The following is a 22450-nucleotide window of genomic DNA, read 5'->3' on the forward strand; positions in this document are numbered from 1 at the left end:
AAATATAAATTAAGCATATATCAACAAAATGACAATATGATTATGACAATTTGAGGGAGGAAAAAAAGCATAATATCATCCCCATGACGTCAGGGCATACGGCCAATCAGAGCCATGGGCATCTCTCTTTCTCTCTCTCTCACTTGATCGCTCTTTGTGCGTGCGTGCGTGCGTGCATGCGTGAACGCGTACGTCTGTGCGTGTGTGTCAACTAGTTGTTAGCTAGCCCTAGCTACCCAGTTAGCTAGCTTCTTGAAACATTTGAACATAGGCACCGTTTAATGCCAAGAAACGGCCGACATCCATCATGAGAGAAGATCTCCACTCCCGCTGCACGTCTGTCCACCTTCACGCCAAAGACGACGCGGGGCTTTCAGACTGCGACGATAAGTTAGCCAACGCCAACAAAAAGTAAGCTACGAGTTTTTGGACTCGCTCGTTAGCTTCCCGAGAAGGAGAGCTCTGATATTTTGCACGGACTGGATGCGGAAGGAGGATATGAGGCAGGCTGGACCACTAATGCTAATTGAAGCGTTGCTGCGAGCCATCATTGTAGAAAAAACACATTTCCCTGTGAGCACAATCAACGCTGTCGAGTAGTATGTAGCTACTGTTAGCTAGTGACGAGCGACTAACGCTCAGCCAGCGACCAACGGTCTCGCTAACTTGTTTGTGTCGGTTACGTTGAACGTCACCCGGCTAACAGGGACATCACCCTGGGCGAAGTGCTGCTATATCCGGCCTAGCATTACCCGGCAACTAGCTAGCGCCAAACAGTCTGGTGTTTCTCGTCTGTCAGTCGGTCTGCTGTCACAGTCGGTGCACTGCTGCTGTCAGCTGTGTGTGTGTTTGTATCCAAAGAGGTGACTGGAGGCGTTGGGTGTCGAGCAGGTCGTATTTTGCCGATAATACGTGCATGGAGAGGTTCGTAAGCTAGGCTAAGTTGTCTGCTAGCTTGCTAATGTCAATCAGGAAACTTGATCTAGCTGGTAGAGCATTGGCGTGGACATGAGAATAAAACAAATCTTTGTCATCCTGTTTTAATATGATGAGTATGACAACTAATGTTGTGTCATTTTGATTAAAAGATCAGATCTACTGACACACCCAACACTCATTAGATTTTATAGCTGTAACGTTAGCGTGTCTCAGTGTCGTTATAAGTCTTTCTCTCCTGTGCTTTTAGTCATCAGTTAAAAAATGGCTCAACTCTATCCCTGTGATTTAAAGGTAGTGTTGAATGATAAATCTCCACGTTTTCAGAGTTGACAAATATAGTCCCATTTATCTTGTGATCTTTTGCTAAATGAATTCAAGATCAGCTGGATATCAAGAGGAAACTATATAGTTTATTGATAATCATGTGGAAGTTAAGAAAGGGATGTTACTCAAAAGTAAAACAAACATTATCTCAACAACTGATATGTGCACTTGGGCAGCTGACAGATTTCTACTACATTTAAACGTATTTTGTGATTTACTGTGTTATTTAATGAATGGGTTATTGCAGAGCATTAATTTTGTCCCCCGACATATGCAATGTTTAAAATGTAGGCTACATATGAGAAACAAACCATCTGTGATCTTTCTTTCAGATGAACGTTTTTTCTTACATTCAGTGGGTTACTGTGCCAAAAAGTCACTCTCCTGATTACCCAACAAGGATTAGGCTTGAGAGTGGCAACCTCGGTGCAGGGAGAGAGCACATACTGGCACAAGAATATGCAAGGACTCTTGACCTCAACTGAAGTCGACATATCCAAGACACAAACTGTTGTCCTTGATGAAACAGTCTTGGTTAACCTGCCATCCCCAATGGAAGTGCCATCGTAGACTTACGATACTGTGGCTTGAACTGCTGCACAGTTCTTTGAGCTACAGCCTCGGAGGAAGCATTTCAGCTCTTAGTTGAACTTGAAGGTGGAGATGGGTTCCCAAGCTCTTCAGATATTGCGGCAGGGTGTGTGGGCTTCACTCACGGGAGGCTGGTATGTGGACCCACATCAGAGCACATTCTCCAACTGCTTCCACCTCTATCTTTGGATATTTCTCCTGGCCTTCCCCTTTCTGCTGTACATGGTAAGAATGTTTTCACAGCAGGTTGATTTCAAGTTTATCCAAAAACTGAAGTAGCCACTAAATTCAGGCAACCATTTTTACCTAATTTAGTTATCTAACAATGCAAACGGTATGAGAGACTACACAAACAATCCACATTTAGACCTGTTCCAATACTGTAACATTTGCATAATGAGGTGACATTAAAAGGTAATTTTAATCGTTTTGATATTGTTTTTATTACCATCAGGGCTGAATATTATCACAGCTCTTACACTGTGTTAATATTCAGCCCCCAACTTCATGATGAGATCTGGGTGGTAGCAGGACCTAGAAGTTCAGTAGGGCAACAACACAAGTAGTCAGACAACCGGACAGGTTCAAAACAATTCTGCAGTCATTCAAAGTGAAAGGGAATGCATCAAAATGTAAATTTTAAACATCCGTTGTAATGGTTAAACAGTGTTCATGCAAAACAGCAGTAAGTGAGTTAGGTCAACATTTGCTTCATAGGTCAGTATTTGTGTTTTTATACAATTTGGGAAAACTGGATTTGATTCAAATCGCCCTGAACATATGTGGATAGGAATGGTCAAATCATAAATAAGAACAGAATTAATTCATTCTTAACTAATTTAAAAACAGAAAAATGTAAGATAACCTTTTTAAATGAATAGTTTTAACGTTTGAATGTTCTAGATGTAGTTAATGTCTAATTTCTTCCCTCTGGTAATTTGATAGTACAGTTGTCTATAAGCTTCTTAGTGGGAATTGTCTTTCATTATTACATGTGGGGCGACTATGGGTCAGTGGTTAGCATGCCCGTCTTTCAATCAAGGGGTTGGCAGTTCAATCCCCGCCCTAGTCGATGTGTCCTTGAGCAAGACACTTAACCCTGCATTGCTCCCCGTAGCTGTGTCTACGGTGTATAATGTAAAGTGTCTTTGAGTATCTTGAAAATCACTATATAAATTAAATGGATTATTATTATTACATAGAACTGTGTCTTTTCTGTGATTTTACAGTTTGCCGTCCATTATTGAAAAATTCCTGGCACTCCTTAAAGTGAACTGCATTGTCTCATTTTTGTATTTGGTCTCAGTTTCTGTCTTCTTCACTCCCTCTCAGGCTCTCCCTCCTAGCTTGGTGGTTGCTGGCGTGTACTCTGCTGTGGTGGCAGTCTTTTTCACAGCCATTAAGGTGGTGAACTACCGGCTTCATACTATGTTTGACCTTGGGGAGATTGTAGAGAAGAAGCATGCCTCACTCACAGCCGAAGCCCCAAAGACAGAAGATGGAGATGAAGGTTCAGGTGTCCATGATGGGAATCAGCACAGGTAAGAAGATGCTTTCTGACAGATTTGGGATAACAGTCATGAAGTCTCAATGCTGTAACATGCTGATGCCTTTTACGTTTCCTTATGTGTGACTTCTTCACAGGGATAGTCATGTTGGTGTAGAGATGACTGTGTTTCGGAAGGTCAACTCAACACCTCCGGTGCGCTGTAGCTCCCAGCACTCTCTGTTTGGATTGAACCATGTGTCGGTGAGGATTACCATATTTTCTAGTTGTATGCCGTCGTCATTCTTTTCCCTCCATCAGTTCTACAATTATATTTGTTCGAAAATATGTGATGTTTAATGTCCCACATGCATATATGCCTCAAATAGTAATTTAGGGAGTTGCGCTGCCAATCTGCTGGGAAAAGGTTTTCATTATATCCAATTTTGTCTTTGATTGTTGATGCATATTAATATGAGTTAACTATTTAGATGCACACATTATTGTTGTCATGATACCAACAAAAAAAAAAATATATATATATAGTTACAATACCCGCCTTAAGTATTACACCAATACTTAAACAATACAACAGCAACAACCTGAAGCATCAGGGAAAGTAAAGGAAGAACAGATGACAGAACGTGGAATATAAGAGCACTTGTATTTGTATCGTGCATATGAGTGGAAGCTCACACATAGAAGTTAATACTCAGTAATATGGCTCTTATTATAACACTGTCATTATTAAAGCGTCTGTACTAATAAATGAGGGTATTTTATCATTTTTAAAGGCAGGGTATGACAATAATGACCAACACCAGCACTCAGTGTTCTTAATTTCTTATTGTTCTTGTTCAGGAGTTCTTGCCCCAACTGGAGGATACAGGAGGCACTAACGGTAATTCTATGTTTTCATACTGCGAACCAGAATGGCCAGTTTTATATTTTAAACAGTGGTATATACGCAATGTATAATCTTCAGTCTTACTATCTTTACACTATTCAATTTAGGAACCAGATCGATGTGAGTTTAGTCTCTTGTTAAATATGCACTATTTTTGAGTGACCTCTTACCTTTTACCTCAGATATCAAAGAGCTAATGCGGGAACAAGGACGCAATAATGTGATTGTTACATCAGCCCACCGGGAGATCCTACGCCAGAGGTCCCAGGACACCATTCGTAAGTCAGCTACTATTCTGTGACCATAAATAAGCATCATACACACTGAACACGTCTAATCCTGCCAGCATGGAAACGAGCCACACTCAGGAGACCAGGCTATGAGAATACCAATACTGGGACATTCCAGGATAGACATGGCTCTTAAACTGTATTATAGTGTATGCATCCACATTTAGAATAATAGAATAGACGCTCTGAGTATGTGTTAAAGCTTTCCAAAGTGCATTTGCATCTAATCTTTCAGCATTTGAAACTTATATTTACCTTTTTTACTGTACAGGGGCTCCCAGTGTGATTCACTCCTGCATTGCTGCTGCGCTGGGAGGAGACTTCCCAGGTCTTATGGGAGTATCTGGAATGTCAGCTGGATTTGGAGAACCTGGAGTCTGCTTGTCAATCCCCCCTTCACCCTCCAGTCAAGAAGATGGAGGCGAGAAGGAACAGTTGCAGGAATTGGAGGAGTTACCAGAACAACTGTCTCAACAGAGTCCTGAGGACAATGGGTTGGGGGCTTATTCTCCCCTGGGCCCCTCTGCTGAATCTGAGAGCCTGGGGGATACTCCCCTTAGCCCCCTTATAAAGAGTAGCTTAAGTGAGGAGCTAAGTGAAAATCTACTGGGTTTGGGCCTTGACCCTGTGGCGTTTGCACCTGGGACTGAGCACCCAGGCAGCCGCAGTGGGGTAGCACTAGCTGCCGGGTCCACGGACAGCTGTTTCAGTGCAGGTGGAGCCACCACAGACCGTGAGACTCTAAGCACAGTTAGCAGTTACCGAAGTGAAAAAACTGATTCTACTCAGCTGGAAAGTCCTTCATTCAGCCAGCCACGGCCTGTAGATGGACAGGTGTCTGCCTCAGCACCAGCAATAGGTTCTAACATGCCGAAGCCCTCAGAGGATCCAGGAGGTGAGGGTGGCAGTGATACTGACAACCTGTCGGACAGTGTGCTACTGCGCTCCCCTTCCAAAGACTTCTCCCTCAGCCAGGGGCTAGACAGGACACTTGTTGAAGGAGAGGATCTATCCCCTGTACCCTGTGATATTGCACAGCCCCGTCCTCTCCAGAACTCGTCCCCTTCAAGTAGTGGTCGCTCAGAGGTTTGTGATTTAGACAGAAATATCTCAGCTCCACCTCTACCCCCACCTCGGCAAGCCAATTCAGTGCCCTCAGGGCTGGCCCTGGGTCTCGTGTGTTCTGAGCCTGCTTTGCCCATATCCTCGACCCCCTTTTTACTGTCTGACCTGCCTGCCCTGCAAGCCCAGCAGGTTGTGCGCCCTAAAGACTTAAAGCTGCTGCGGGCCAGCGGCAGTAGTGTGGGGCACAGGCCAGGCCGAAGGAAAGCTCCACGACGGCGAGCTGGAGCAGGAAGCAGTAGTTTTGACTGTGGCTCTTACAGGCGTCACCACAATCATAGACAACACAGAGATTACATCCCAGTGCGCAGCCGACTGGGCGCCAAGGCCTACAGTGAAAGTTTGTTTGAGGATTCCAGCGACGATGACGATGGCAGTGACATGAGTGCCGGTTCTAGTCTTGGCTCTCAGCGCCGATACAGTTCAGATGATGACGACGATGATGATGATGACTCAAGTTCCTCTACCTCCTGCTACTCCCCGGACCTCACTAACACTGGCATTACATCTCCACTCCCCGCCGCTGCTCAACTGCCCACTCCAAGGGAAGGGGATTTACCTGAAACTGCTGGTCCCTCACATTCTCGTGCTGCTCAGCGCTCCTCTAGCACTGCTAGTGCCAAGACTCATGCTAGAGTGCTAAGTATGGATGAAGCAGGTGGAGGCCAGAGCAACACAGCGGCTTTGCCCTCTACTCGGCTTACAATGCCCTCCACTTCCACCCCTGCACCACGCACTCTCACCATCTCCAAGTCTGACCTGGAAGCCCGCACCATCCACACTGACGGCTTCCCTGGAACTCATCATCATCATCATCGGCTGGATTCTCTTGGAGGCTCTTGGACTGGCAACCAAATGGGCTGGAGGGCAGATGAGCTGGTTGAAGAGGGAGCTGTGGGAGGAGGTGAGCTGGTGTACCCTTATAATCACTGTCCACACTGTTTTAGTTCTACTTGTGCAGTGCCTGTTCACGTCATGGCTGTTCAGAGTGTTTGCCCATTCAGAAGAAGCCTATTGCTTGTCTATTGCCGCTTAAAGCGCCTTCGAGGGAGTGTGCCCTTTTTAAAGCGGCCAATATTGTTGACTATAAATTATTTATTTACCATAATAGAATATTATCTGATAATTAATGTTATCTACAAATTTGATAAATAATGTATTTCCCTTATTTTAGCAGTCTCTTGCCATACTATTAATAGCCAAAATAGGTTGACCATACACACGTGAGCTTGAAGTTGGTGGTCATTTTGTGGGTACAGCTGTCATCTAGAGCTTAGAGGGGCCTTTGTTTGCATGTTGCGATAACTCCATTTCAACAGTGTAAACACTTAACAAATCATGCAGCACTAACTGAACCACTTAGAAAATGTACCTCTAATTACTTGAGGAAATATAGCTTGTTCTTTTACACTACAGCTGACTATTACAATGAATGGGTCATTAAGCCATATTCTTGGACATGGACTCAGTAGGGGGTTGCCATGCCTGGATGAATGTAGAGGAAAATAATTTGATTACTAGTTGAGCTTTATTCAGTTTAATGCATACAATTGCACAATGTCTCTTCAATGAGGCATTCAGGATACTTGTCAATGTCTGCTTTGCATAGCTACTTTGTAAATGCAAATGTTACCATTGCAAAAGTAAAAATCCAGAAATGGCCAATTGTTAGATGTTAGTTTGTACCCCGTACACTGTAATTTAAACCGTTGCATTGATGTAACTGATAACCCCTCTCAAGCCATGGCTCCAGAGGATGGCGGCAAACACGACTCAGTAAGCACTGTTAAGAGGACCCAGGCCATCCGCAGGAGACACAATGCTGGGAGCAACCCTACACCTCCCCCATCCACTATGGGCTCCCCTCCCAGGTTAGTCAATTAACTTCTGCAGTAGTCAAAGCTATTGAGAAGTTTACAGTCAGGAAGTAAGAATTAGTCATCTTAATTCAATTTAGGGGAAATAGTTTTTGGGGATTTGCCATAAAATGTATATTCTCAGCAAGTTTTGGAGTAATGAATAATAAGATATTAATTAAAACTTCCACAGAGGGGACATGCCAACCTCAGCAAGGCTGATAGAGTTTAGGCATTGCTACAAATACATGTTCAGGCAAATGTTAGACATTGTTATTCAACTTGTGTTTTTGTTCCTGTAGCCTTCAGGACCTCCAGCGGGCTCGGACCTCCTCTCATTCACGGACCCGCACACTTCCCTCAGCCTTACAGTTCGCCTCCTCACTTCTACTGCCCCGCAGTGGCATCCATGAGGCCTCCACCTTCGACGACACATCAGAGGGGGCAGTGCACTATTTCTATGACGAGGGTGGTGAGTCATTAGCTTAACAGGAATAGTTAAACATTTTGGGGAATGTGTTTATTTGTTTTTTATGTTGCAAGTTTAAAGATTGATACCACCCTCATGTCTGTTCTTTTTAAGTATAACGCTACAGCAGGAAACTACAAAAGTCAAACTATTTTTTCTCTGTGACGGTTGTTGGTGTACGTGCAATGATAAAAATGATTAATATTTTACCAGGGATAGAAGAGTAACGTTTCCATTTTCAAGGGCGGGAGTTAGAGATTGCACCAAAAACAGTCCCAAAGCACAGAAAAGTAAACAGAATTCATAGAAATATGCTCACTAACTGCACAGGTCATGCCAGATCTACCTAAAGGTTATGCCAGATCTATCTAAAAAAAAAAAAAAAAATGGTTTAAACTTTTTGGTTTTCTATACGCCATCAATTCCTCCTCTTATCTTTTGTAGGTTGTTTTATTATGTGTGGAGTTAATACAATTAAGTAAAGTTGAAAAAGTGTGTGGGGGGGACCGATGTGTGCAGGTTATTCCCTGTTCAAAGTATTCCTTTTCTGTCTGTTGTTAAACAGGAGTGAAAAGGTCCTACACATTTGGACCTACTGGAGGTGGTTATGAGGACCCAGTTCAGTAAGTTATAGTTGTTTTCCTTTTTGCCAAGATTATCAGCGTTCATTTGCTATAAGAAAGTCATGACTAAAAACTTCAATTATTGCTGTAATATTTCACACTTGCAGAGAAAGGGAGAGACAATCCCAGTCCTCAAGCTTCACCTCCACCGAGGTCCAGGAAGGGGCACCAGTCCTGTCCATGCTGCAGCCAAGACCTGTGGTTTTACAGGGCATGCAGGTGCGCAGGGTGCCTCTGGAAATGCCTGAGGTTAGCAATGTTTGATGGTGCAAATTATTCCTCTGTAAATTAGTCAGGATTCGCTCCCTGAAAGGAAACTATCACAGGTTCTCCTTGTTGTCTCTTCTTCTGAATTAATCACACATTTCTTCCTTCATCTTTAGTTTGATCTGGATCACGAGTCTCTACAAGAGTCCCAGGAAAACACTCTGATGATTGAGGAGAAAGCCAAACCCAAACAGTACTATCGCTTCTGGGTGGTGCCTGGAAAGTGGCTGAGAGTTCGATATGATCGACTGGCTCTTCTGGCTTTATTGGACAGGTGCGCCCAAACGTTATGGGGGAGAGCAGAGAGACGATATGCTGTTTGGGCCCTTTTTATTCTTGATTACTAAGCAACTCTTAAGCTTATTTTAATCAGTAGTTAACTTGACCAAATACTGATTATAGTATTATAATAGTATTAAATATTGATTTTTCTGCTGTTACCAGGAACCGCCGTGTGGGAGAGAACGTGTTTGCTGTGGTTCTGGCCTGTTTGGTGGCCTTCCTGGGGTTCCTACTGCTGCTCCAGGACTTTTTCAGGGACATCTGGGTTTTCCAGTTCTGCCTGGTCATTGCCAGCTGCCAGTACTCTTTACTGAAGGTACCTTATCTCATCTTATTATTTATTTGATATATATATATATATATATATATATATATATATATATATATATATATATATATATATATATATATATATATATATATATATATATATATATGTGTTTTTTTAATGCTGTGTACAATACAATGCATGATACAACGTATCATGTGTGTGATGTCTCAACCTTTCACTCTTTCTTTTTCTTTAATGCATCTGTGAAACGTATGAAGCTTAATATCCCTGCCTCTTTATTTCAGAGTGTACAACCAGATGCAGCTTCTCCCATGCATGTGAGTCCTGGTTTCACCTTTTTACATGCGACCAACATACTTAAAGCACAAACTTAAACCCTTGTGGTGGTGGTGGTTGTTGTTGTTGTTGTGTGTAATCGTGATGCGTCTGTTGTCTGGTATTCAACAGGGCCATAACTGGATCATTGTGTACAGTCGACCAGTCTACTTCTGCTTGTGCTGTGTGATGATCTGGATCTTTGACCTATCTGGGCGCTCTGGCAGCCTGCAACCCTTCTCACTCTATGGTGTCACCTTCTTCTCTGCACATTTCCTGCTCTGTGTCAGGGATATGCTCATTGGTTAGTTTTTATACATTTTTACATTTGTATTGTACTTAGTGTCGAGGTCACCACACTTTGATAATGTCTATTTGATAATGGAGTGGTATTTTACCACAAGAATAGCCATGAATAGAAATAAATGTTGATTATATCACTGCTAAAACTTTCCACAAAGTGTAAAACCACAGAGACATCCCATGCATACGGCAGACAGAAAATGTTAGTTTCACAAAGTTGATAGATTAAGTTCTTTTGTGTGTATTTCCACCAGCTTCACTTTTTCTTTTAGCTTTTTAACCTTTTTCTTCTCCTTTTGTGTCCAGTGTTTGCCTTGTGTTTCCCGGTCATTTTCCTGTTTGGGTTGCTACCTCAGGTCAACACTTTTGTGATGTGTCTGCTGGAGCAGATTGACATGCACATTTTCGGTGGAACTGGTAAGAACATGTCAACACAGACGGGATGATGTGTAGAAGAGAGAGAGAGAGAAACGTTAGAGCATCTTAAGACCAGATCCGATGTCTTGAGTTTTGTTCTGATCTTCTCTCTGTGTCTCTTTCCTCAGCCACAACCAGCCCCCTCTCCTCTCTGTTCAGCCTCATACGCAGCGTGTTGGTGGCTGCTCTGCTGTATGGATTTTGCCTCGGTGCGATCAACGTAAGAACAGACGCATCCTTTTTTTTTCTTGTTTCTGAGTAGCAATAGATGTGGACAATCCCTAATTTCATGTTTTATTGCTTCACAATAGGCACCTTGGGGGGATGCCCATGTGCCAGTACTGTTCTCTGTGTTTTGTGGCCTACTCCTGGCCTTATGCTACCACCTCAGCCGCCAAAGCAGTGACCCTACCATCCTGTGGTCAGTTATTTTGTTTTTCAGACTGTCAATTAAGGCCGAAAAGGTCTCATTAGGAGTCTTATATTAAGTCTCAAACCTGTGTTTGTTTTAATAGATTTTATTTGTACCTGAAGCATTGTCTCATGGCTTGTCTACACCGGAGCAGAGTTTTCAGTAGTTTCACGTGTATCTGCCAAAACACTCGTGACCCACACACTTAAATTGTGTCTGCTGCAAGCTGCATTCGCTACGCAGCCTGTGTAAACTTATCCCTTTTAGATTTTTTTTATTTCCCACAGTTCCTTTTTTAATGTTTTTACCTCTCGTATCAGGTCACTGGTTAGGTCTAAATTATTCCCAGAGTTGGAGAACCGAACGCCCGAAGAACCCCCTGTGGAGATCAAGGACCCCCTTCCTGAGAAGCTGCGCAACTCTGTGGTAAAGATCACTGCTCACTACCACAGTTTCACTTTTATTTCACGTTGTCAAGTCTTTTTACAGTCATGTGCCTTCTCACTGCCCCTTTGCAGAAAGAGATTCTTCATTCAGACCTCGTCATGTGTCCCCTTATGGCTGTGATTACCTTCGCCATCAGTGCCAGCACAGTTTTCATCGCTCTTCAAGTTAGTTGGAGCAGGGTTTATGACCCTCTTATTACAACATATTTCTCAATTTACTCAAATAAATATGCACAGATTTCTCCTGCTAACTTTCCTTTTGAATTCACAGCCTGCTCTTAGCTTCGTCTTGTACATCCTGGCCGGAGTTGTAGGCTTCATTACACACTATCTCCTGCCTCAACTCCGCAAGCAGCTGCCATGGTTCTGCCTGGCTCACCCTGTGCTCCGCTCTCGAGAGTACAGTCAGTTTGAGGTCCGAGGTGAGTGTCTGATTGCTCTTATATCTACTTTCACATACTTAGAAAGAAGCATGCGGAGGTATTGTAAAAGTACAAGAAGAAAACCTACCAATACCTACAGTATATAAACAACTGGAACATAAGTGTTGGCACTGGAAAATGCTGCATGGAGTAAATGAAAAGCATGAAGATATCTAGTTGAAGTGCTCTTTAGAAAGAAACCTCACCTCAAATATCTTTAGGGGACCTTCCAAAAGTGCAACAGCCCCAAACTGTAATTATTTGTTAAACAATGAATCAGCTGTATATTTTAAATATCACATATATACTTCTCAACAATAAACAACATTGATAGTGCTTAAGTGGCTGAATTATAATTGAAATACCTACAATAAAGATTTTGTTTATTTAATGTAAAATAAACAAAATCAAGTATTTGAAATGCTAGAGATGTCAGAAATAGTACGGCCATATAAGCCAGTGTGTAAACATCTCGTTAAAACATTTTGCAGTTTAAATAATTTACTGACAGATTTATTTCACAGCCGTGCACAGGGGAACAGCTAATGTTTGGACCATGGATTTGTGTGCAAGCTCGTTTTGCTTTTTGTTTGCCCCAGATGCTGCTCAGTTGATGTGGTTTGAGAAGCTGTACGCGTGGCTTCAGTGTGTGGAGAAATATTTCATCTATCCGGCTGTGGTGCTTAACTCCCTAACGACAGAAGCTCGAACTGTTGGCCAGAACCACAAAGATCTGGATATCTAGTAAGCCTTTCTTTATTCTCCAGACATTATACTGTTCTCCAGCTCCACTCCCTTGGAATATGAGCTGTGTGTTGGATCCGTAGCATATACAATTAATAGACACGCTGAACCACCCCCAGGTGTATTACTTCCTGCAGGTTGTGCTCAGTAGCACAAGATGCATAAAATATATTCTCTTGTTAGTTTCCCCTTTTTTCCCCTCTTCATCTTAGACCAGACTATACTATACAGACCAGACAGTCTGATAGTAGTCTATGTAAAGGTGAATACATGAGAGGCATGGGAGAACCAGGACTGAGCAGGGCAGACTATACGATTAGAAAGTTTCTTGTAGAAGCTTTAAACTTTAGCACATTCAGGCAACCACTTAAATCTGTGTTTGTTGATCTCATATAATTCCCTACTTCCGTCTGTGTCACTGATTTCCTTTCTCTGTCCGTCTGTTTCTTGACCCCCACAGCAGCCGAGCTCTGTTCATCTCAGTAGCAGGCATGAAGTTGCTGCGTTCGTCTTTCTGTGCTCCGTCGCAGCAGTACGTCACACTTTGCTTCACCACACTCTTCTTCCAGTTTGACTATCCACACTTCTCGGAGACCTTCCTAATCGACTACTACTTCATGTCCATCCTCTTCAGCAAGGTAAGGATGAGTACACCCTGTCATCGCAGAATTTTCAGCACCGATATTATTAGATAATAACATTTTATTCGATTGTAGTCGCAGATTATTTTGCACGCTGGACATCTTAATGTAAAAAAATCACATAACACCATTTCACTGTCCTCTCTGGTTGAAATACCACAAAGTGTCTGTATGGCGTTGTGAATACAGTTGTCAGTGTTTTTTTTTTAAATGTATTTGTCCTTTGAATCCTCAGATGTGGGACCTGCTGTACAAGCTGCGCTTTGTGTTGACTTACATTGCCCCCTGGCAGATCACCTGGGGCTCTGCCTTCCATGCCTTCGCTCAACCCTTTGCTGTTCCCCGTATCCTTCAGCTTCTTTGATTTGATTTCGATTGAATTATGTTGTGTCCTGAATAATACAATGTAATACAATAGAGATGGCCTTAACTCATGGTACTTCAGACTCTGCTGTGCTTTTTGTTCAGGCCATCTTTTCTGCAATCTTTTCTACTCCTCTCAATCCTGTCCTTGGTAGTGCCGTGTTTGTCACTTCCTACACCAGACCTGTCAAATTCTGGGAGAGAGACTACAAGTATGTTTGGAAGAAAACAAACTGTGCAAATGTGCATTGACATTTTATTAAGTTTAAATATGAAGCGTTTGCATTCATTTCTAATGCTTGTTTGTCATGTTTGCAGCACAAAGCGTGTCGATCATTCCAACACCAGACTTGCCACCCAGTTAGACCGCAACCCAGGTATGGCATAACACTCACTATTGTCATCATCATCTCTATTTCACTCATTTGTTTTTATTCTGTTGCTATAGTAATTGTCTTTCCTCCAAGGTGCCGATGACAACAATCTGAACTCTATTTTCTACGAGCACTTGACCCGATCTCTGCAACACAGCCTGTGTGGAGACCTGCTGCTTGGCCGCTGGGGCAACTACACCACAGGCGACTGCTTCATCCTCGCCTCAGACTACCTCAACGCTCTGGTGCACATCGTCGAGATTGGCAACGGCCTGGTCACCTTCCAGCTGAGGGGTCTCGAGTTCAGAGGTCAGCAGTAAGGGATGATGGGGGCTGACAATGTTTGAGGCTTTTAGAATGAGCTCAGTTTGAGTTGTTTACGTGCTGTTTGAACATATCATTCTGTCAAGTGCTCTCATAAATAGCATGTGCTTATGGAGCTCTGGTCAATAGTATTTCTATAAAAAGTGGCAACATGGTCAATATACTGTGCATTTTGAACTATTGCTTTAAAATGTAGTCCAATTTGATTTATAATAGTATATTATTATCCTACATCACTCTCTAAAGACATCACTTGACAATAGAGCTGCCTTTTATGGCTGAAAATTATAGAACCTGAGCTATCTTAAAATGTGTCATTTGGAATTGTATGAACCCACAGAGGATGTTTATTCTTGTAGTTTTGTATTTAGAATTATTTTAATTCATGTTATATGTAAATTGACTTTGCCTAATGACTTTATTACATTAAGGCTGCACTTACCTATGATTTTTTTGTCTGTTTCATATAACTTTAAACTTCCAGTCCAATATATCTAAGGGAAATATTGTTCTAACTTTACTACCTTTATTTGACAATATTAGTTACTAGTTAGGCTACTTTCCAGATTCAGATTTTTAAAGAAAATTAGGAATCTACTAATAAACTATGATTTGAATAAGTAGTATATCATTATTAACTATGTAAAATAGTTAAATTAGGTCCAGCATTACCAGCTGCAAGTCATATTTTTGATGCAGGACTTTTACCTGTTACTGAGTATTTTTACACTGCTCTAGTAGTAAATAAAGTAACCATTAACACAATGGTTGTATAAATATGAATGAGTCACACTCTCAAAGCATGGTAAACGAGACCATTCGGGAGGGTTTCAGCTAATCCTCATCTGCTTCACGTCTGTCCAGGTACCTACTGTCAGCAGAGGGAGGTCGAGGCCATCACAGAAGGGGTTGAGGAGGACGAGGGCTGCTGCTGCTGTGAACCTGGTCACCTTCCCCACATGCTGTCATTCAATGCGGCCTTTGGACAGCGCTGGCTGGCTTGGGAGGTGGCCGCCACCAAGTACGTACTAGAGGGCTACAGTATCAGCGACAACAATGCAGCCTCGATGTTGCAAGTATTCGACCTCCGTAAGATCCTCATCACATATTATGTCAAGGTAAATAATTCTTTGTTTTCTTATTTCACGCTTCTTGCTCACTTGACATTTTAGTATGTCTACACCTTGTCTGTAGATATTTGTTCATCCCATTGCTGTAATATTTTCCTGTGCACATTGCTTTTACATATACTGTTGCCTGATTGAAATCAGGCCAGGGTTTGACCAATCACCGTAGGACTGAACAATTAAAAAGATCCAATACCAGCCTTTCATGCAGTCAGACTAATGTATTGGAATTATAACTGGAATTGTAGCTGGTAGCCTCAATGTGAAAAGATTGAATATTGTGTTCATTCCTTCAAACAGAGCATCATCTACTATGTGAGTCGATCTTCTAAAATGGATGAGTGGCTGACTAATGAGACGATTCAGGAGGCTCTCCGGCCTTGTCTCGGATCCAACTACGTCGACAGTGACCCCACCTTCAACCTGAACATCGATGAGGACTATGACCATAGGGCCTCTGGCATTACCGCCTCCTCATTCTGTATGGTTTACCTGGACTGGATTCAGTATTGCAACAGCCGGCGTCAAACGGTCAGACTCTACATCATTTACTCTAGAATCCAACATAGCCCAGGGGTCTTATTTAGAACCGTTGTGTAAGCACAAAAGGGGCATGAAAGAGGCGTACTCCACTTCTAATGCAGGAGACTGTAGGCACCTGTACCGAAACTCTGACCCATTGAGACATTTGGAGACAGGGAGATATTGGTAACGCAGATTATTATTTTTTCTTTTGCTCGCACAGAAACTTTAAGTATGGTTACTACACATTGTTTTATAAATTAGATCCCAGGTTGTTTTGTCTTTTTACTTTTTTCCCTCCACTAGCTATCAATATTATAATCCTTGCCTGAGCTGCAACCCCATGTAACCTGCCCACACAAATATTGCGCTGCAAATCAAGAAATGAGTTTGAATTGTAGTTTGAAAACAGAAGTATGTAAATGTAAAAACAGAGTTTTAGAGAAATATTTGGAGAGACGGTATGGGGTTCTACATTTTTCAGGTGATGAAACTTTACTAACTTTTTACGCCCCCCCCCAACAGATAACTAATATGACAGTTAGTACCATACATTTTCATGCTTAGTCTTTAGTTTTCTTTTATCTCCATTTTGTGCAAAATGAAATATTTGAAAACAAAGACATAACAACTTATATTGATCTAAAATTTTAACTTGTGATCAGACGAAACATTTCAAATTGAAAAGAATCCTGATAAAAGCTGGTTATTATTTGCCGAACAAAATGTACAATATTTGATCATTTATCTTAACTTATCAATTGTGTTGTAGCCGGTGACTTGTGAAAGAGATTCTCCACTCGTCAACCTCTGTTTTGGGCTCTGTATCCTGGGCAGACGAGCTCTGGGAACGGCCTCTCACAGCATGTCTGCAAGGTAAGGCCATACTATCCGTCTCTCACTGTGGCTAATACCACCTGTCACTACCCGAAATGCAAGAGTTGTTGTTTATCTGTTTGACAGCTTGGAGCCGTTTCTCTACGGCCTCCATGCACTCTTCAAGGGAGACTTTCGGATCACGTCTCCCAGGGATGAATGGGTGTTTGCAGATATGGACCTGCTGAACCGAGTTGTGGCACCAGGCGTGCGGATGTCCCTCAAATTGCATCAGGTAAAAGGAGAAAAAGACGGCTAGGCCTGAGGGTAGAATAATGACAGTTTGGTCCCTGAACTGAGACCGACTCTGTATTGTGCATTTCCTCAGGACCACTTCACATCTCCAGATGAGTATGAGGATCCTATGGTTCTGTATGACGCCATCACTGCCAATGAGGAGAAGATGTTGATATCTCATGAGGGTGACCCCGTGTGGCGCAGCGCTATTCTAGCAAACATGCCTTCACTGCTGGCATTGCGCCACATCATGGATGACGGCAGCGATGAGTACAAGATCATCATGCTTAACAAGAGGTTCCTCAGCTTCAGAGTCATCAAGGTCACAGCTCATACTTATTCATAATTTTCTGTGAAATTCGGTTGCATTAGCTACAGGATACTTTTCCCACCTGTGACAAAATAAGGGTTAATTTGTTAATATTTATCCCATCCGTCTCTGCACTCCACTGACTTGTTTCTGCTGCCCCCTACAGGTGAACAGAGAGTGTGTGCGTGGGCTGTGGGCGGGGCAACAACAGGAGCTGGTTTTCCTGCGCAACCGTAACCCAGAGCGGGGCAGCATTCAAAATGCCAAACAGGCCCTAAGGAATATGATTAACTCGTCATGTGACCAGCCCATTGGCTACCCCATCTACGTGTCCCCCCTCACCACCTCATACGCTGGGGGGCACAACCAGCTCCGGTCTGTGTGGGGAGGACCTGTGAGCCCACACAACATTTACAGCTGGCTCATCAGTAGCTGGGACAGGTACATGGTCTAAACTTCATGTAATGAATGTACACGCAAGTCGTACCGGTACAGCGATGCTAGTGTGAACATCGACAATCTAATGTACGTCTCTCTGCAGGTTACAGAAAGGTTGTGGTGCTGGCTGTAACAGCGGAGGAAACATTGAGGACTCAGACTGTGGAGGCGGCTCCACCTCCATCTCCACCAACCCTGCCGTTCACACCACCCAGAGTACACCCGCCTCCAGCCTCCCACAGCCACACATTACCACAGTCCAGCCCTTCATGGGTAAGACCTGAAACCAACCACTAAACTGTTCCCTTTTGTTGTTTAACTTTTATGTCTTAACATTCCACAATGCTTGATTCTGGTCAATAAGTTGTATGTACATTTATTAGAAGTAATTCATGCCTTGCCTTTGCATGGCTTGATTACAAGCTTAATAATCATTGTTTAGAATTTTTAATAGTCAAGTTTATTAAATGAAATTGCTCTCTTGCATTTTAGGTACAGACAACCCTGTAGGTCCAACCCAGAGCTGGCCTCATCACCCCCAACCTCTTCCATTAGCTCTGCTCAGCCAATCAGAGGGCAGAATGGAGGCAGGACTGCTGACGACCCTGCAGCGAACATCCTCCATCCAGGGGCTCTTCGGCCAGCAGCTCTCCAGCTCCCAGCTCTCCTTCAGCAGCTCTGTGGCTCCTCCTTCTCTGCCAGGCTCGGAGCGCTTCTGCCCAGCAAGCTTCCTTGAGAACTCGGGTCACAGAGCAGGCCAGCGGGCTGGCAGCGGACTGCACTACGAGAGCCACTTTAGTAAGTGGAGTTTTTCAGGCAGAAAGGGCTTTAACGGACCAACTGCAGTGGAGGTGGAAGGAGGAACAGTACAGACCGTACGCACACAGGTGAGAAGGCTGCTGGTTTGTTAACTGTTCACTCAGAACTTTACTTTTCCAGCCCATAGAACTGAGAAAGTAATTGGTAGATTAATCAGAAATGAAAGTATTCTTTAGTTGCAGCCTCTTGTCATCTGTTATTAACAGAGTTGACCCTTCGCTAAGTCCTGTACCTTGAACACAGACTGGCCAATCCTAGTGTTGCATCGGCCAGCTCCAACCAACGCCCCATAACTATCCGGCTCTGCTATCAAGCAATTATTTCAGATTTACTTAGAAAAGGCTCAATTTGGAATACTTTTAAATATAGACTAGGACTGTAACCAGCAGTATGAATATCATACCTATTGAATTAATATTGCATGCTTTATTTGCAGCAATCAACAGACTCATGATTCAAAGTGCAAGAGAGCTTAATAGGTGTATAATTTTATTTACGCTGTGATTTAAATAGTTTAAAAATTATCGTAGAGCACAATCGGGAAGTTTGATCAAATTACATTTGATTTGCTTCGTTTGCACTCTTATCTTTTATACAAACTTAGGTGGGCTTTTCATTCCCTGTCTGGTCAGCGGAGACATATTGTGTGGGGTTTATATTTATCTCCAATGTTTTCATGTTTTTTGTCCGTCGTGTTTCTTTTTAGTGGAAGTGCTGATTTTCTTGGATGAACTTTAAAAAATAAATGTTTTGCAGCCTACTCCTCCTGCACTGCTACAAGAGATCAGTCTAACACAAGATCCTCTGGGAGCTGCTCAGATGATGGATCCAACCCTGCTGACTGTAGGGGACCCCCCCGCCCCCCGAGAGGAATCCACAGAGCTGCCTTTACTTGCGCACCTGCGCTGAGTCTGCACTGGAAAACCCAGAGTGACATGCTTTGTGAAAGCACACCGCAGTAGAATCTGTACCGTCCCGGCCCGCCCACCCAGACCAGAATCATTCCTCCTTCTGGACTCATTCCTTCAACCCTCCTTTGACTTACTCAACGGCCCACTACAGTACTGGAGGCATTTGGTTATATGCTCGTTTCTAGCCACAGGAGTTAAACATCGGATAGCATGCTGAACTGATGCACGTCGGATCGTGAAATGATTTCAGCCAACCTGTTGATTCCAAAGTCAGCTTTCGTAGTTGCTCCTGATGGTGAACTCATTCTTAACTTTGTTATCAGACCAAGGCACTCGGTGTCTCTATGGAAAACCTTTTGGTTGTAACAGTAGTCAAAGGCCAGTGCAATTAAAAGGGATGTTTTGCTGGAGGATTGATTATGTTTCTATACTGGAGAATAGATAATCTCTTCTGACTTTCTGTTACTTGACATCTGCAGCAGAAAAACAACAAAAAAAAAACATTACTGCTGTTTGTGCAAAAGAAGGATATGTGGAAACCATGATACGCCTTGTTTTGTTTTCCCATCCTCACCGGATCTACAGTTGCGTGTCAAACAATATTTAACAGTACACAACTTCTGACGCCTCCGCTTGTTCTACGTCCCTGCACATTATACATATTGAACAAAAAACACACCCCACCAAAATGTCATCCCTGTCTTCTGGTCTATTTCCCACAGAGGTGCCTGACAACATCAATACTCAACAGTTCTGTCTTGGAGAACGTTTCAGGGGTAAAAAAACTCCTTTCCGTCCCAGCCCAAATGTGGTGCTTTAACCGCTAGTTTCCATTCTATTTAGGCCTGGATACGAGTCCTGAATCTGACTAGCAACACGAGGAGTGGGGGGACGTTGGACAGAGCTGATGCACATTGATCAGGATCAAGCGGAGGGCGATTTCAATCTTTGGAAATTGTGTTGATCACAAACCTACAAACTAGGAGTGTTAGAAACTTCAAGCCTTTTTTTTTTTTGGTGAGTGGAATGTCCTCTATTTTAATACTTTACTTGAAGAATCACGAGTTCCTCTGTGTTTAAGGTGCACCAAGTTTATTTTCTTTGGATGACATATCAATGATGCCCTCTGATCACATCCACTCAGCTCATGACTTTCTCAGTATAAGGGACCCGGGCTGCTGGGAGCTGTTTTCTTTGCCTGCAGTATGGCCCTCCTGTTACTATACTACTGCTTCTGCATCTCCTGCTACTACTAATATACCCACTACTACTGCTGTTTCTACAACAGTCTAATCCAGCGTTTTAGTTGGAAATAAAACAAAGTTTAATAAATACTGAAAGCAAAGGTGGAATATTTATTTGATTAATATTGTCTTACAGATATCTTTAACTGCGTTCGTCAATATGGTGTGATGTATCGAATTGGAAATATGCCTTCTGTCAACTGCACCCCACCCCTCCCTCAGTTAGTTTGGTGTCATCACATTTGTATCATCTCACCAATGGCTGTCTCTTTTTTTTTTCCTCTTTTTTGTAATACAGTGTAACTGGAAGAATTCCTGAGAAATGACTACGTTGGTTTCTTTCCCTCTCCTGCACTCTTTGTTCGTCCAAATTCGGCCACAAATGTTTCCCCACATCCGGTGATGTGGCCCCCACATGTTGTCTGCAGTGCTTGAATGATTCTGAAATAACGTTGTGCCATACCGTTAATCGTTTTCTCACCAAATGATCTATTGGAAGCGATGTTCCCCTCTAGGAAACTTGAAAGGAGGCCAGCGTTCTCAGGGTCTATAATTTGAAATAAATTGACTTCTTCTGCAGGAAGACTTTTTGTTCAAAATGAGGAAACATAGTGGGGGATATTAAAATAAGTGTCACAATAATAAGGCAATTTGAGTACTGGCTGGGTCACATGACAAGATGCCCCCCTCTACAGCGTGTTGATGAGTTACAATATGTGCTGCATGCTTTTAAATCCACATATGTGTTGGATCACTTTGTCTTTGCAGTGATATTTTCTCACTTTCAGCTCCTTACAACATCTGGACAAGGGACACATAGTGTAAAGGTTTTTATAATTTTCTTTTCTTTTTAAAAAAAACAACAAATATTTTTAGCAGCTGATATTTCAGTCTCGGCTGTGAAGAAGCTGCAACAGATGAAAAGTGCGTCCGCTTCCCTCTCAACATGCGAGGAACTCCCTTGACTCAGGAACGTAGACTTTCTGAAGAGTGCTACTTTCTTCTCGTCTCCTCCGTCTTCTCGTTTCCAAGGCAACAGGAGGCTGCTTTTTCTTTACCGGGAGTGTGGAAAGCACAAGTTATTGAACAGATCTGCGTGTCAATAAAAAGGGATTTCTTAATCTCTTAAATTATGTACAGCATGTTTCTTATATAAATATATATTTAAAATACAAATATATTTTATTATTATTGGATTTGGGGTTATTTTACATTTAAGACACTATGTGTTTACCCTCCAGAGGGGCGAGCTGAGTGGAGAGGCATAATTCCAGTTGAAATGTGCAGTTTGTGAAGATTTAAATACTTTTGCACAAAATGTATCAGACCATCCCACTTTATAATTTTAATATTTTTTTTTGGGGGGGGGGGGGGGGGGGGGGAGTCTTTTATTTAAGAACTTTAAAGTGGATGTTCAATGTTCTGTACAGTTTTTTTCGTTTTTTTTCTTCTATTTAAATTAAAGGTTTTTGTGTCATTGTTTGCAAATCAACTGCTGTGAGTAATTTAATTATTTGCACGCGTATTCCTGAGACTTTGCCTTAAACCTTAATTAGACTTTTTAAAAACCCTCCATTAGTGCTAAAGTGCTGACATCTGCTGGTCGACAAACCTTCTTTCGTAGGCTGTATAGCTTCCTCGGTTTTGAAGCTAAAGTGAAGACACTTATCTTATGAAACTAGACAACTATTGGGACCAGCCATGACGTGCCAGCTTGTCGGGAAGTAAGCAGTATAACATTCCAAACTTACACCATT

General features: G+C 42.6%; 1 protein-coding gene across 3 annotated transcripts; it reads left to right on the top strand.

The window, feature by feature from the left end:
• Positions 1-155: 155 nt before the first annotated feature.
• On the top strand, positions 156-21272 carry LOC117742363 (pecanex-like protein 3). Of its 3 annotated transcripts, none has more exons than XM_034549600.1 (36): positions 156-411; positions 1596-2079; positions 3187-3395; positions 3499-3604; positions 4202-4241; positions 4430-4525; positions 4809-6563; positions 7401-7530; positions 7818-7987; positions 8550-8607; positions 8715-8856; positions 8991-9148; positions 9319-9472; positions 9733-9765; positions 9896-10067; positions 10373-10483; positions 10612-10703; positions 10795-10904; positions 11216-11321; positions 11414-11506; positions 11613-11763; positions 12363-12507; positions 12968-13145; positions 13384-13492; positions 13594-13723; positions 13830-13888; positions 13979-14194; positions 15074-15327; positions 15637-15867; positions 16631-16734; positions 16822-16969; positions 17063-17293; positions 17448-17722; positions 17823-17992; positions 18212-18606; positions 19295-21272. In XM_034549600.1, exons 2-36 carry the CDS (start codon positions 1927-1929, stop codon positions 19445-19447), a joined length of 6837 nt encoding a protein of 2278 aa, XP_034405491.1. In that variant the 5' UTR covers positions 156-411; positions 1596-1926; the 3' UTR covers positions 19448-21272. The 3 variants fall into 3 exon arrangements, with proteins under 3 accessions (XP_034405491.1, XP_034405494.1, XP_034405492.1); XM_034549603.1 differs by having other exon boundaries at positions 8715-8826; XM_034549601.1 differs by lacking the exon at positions 156-411 and adding an exon at positions 484-924.
• Positions 21273-22450: the final 1178 nt, after the last annotated feature.

Source organism: Cyclopterus lumpus, chromosome 14 (genome assembly GCF_009769545.1).
Source record: "Cyclopterus lumpus isolate fCycLum1 chromosome 14, fCycLum1.pri, whole genome shotgun sequence".
NCBI classification, from domain to species: Eukaryota; Metazoa; Chordata; class Actinopteri; order Perciformes; family Cyclopteridae; genus Cyclopterus; species Cyclopterus lumpus.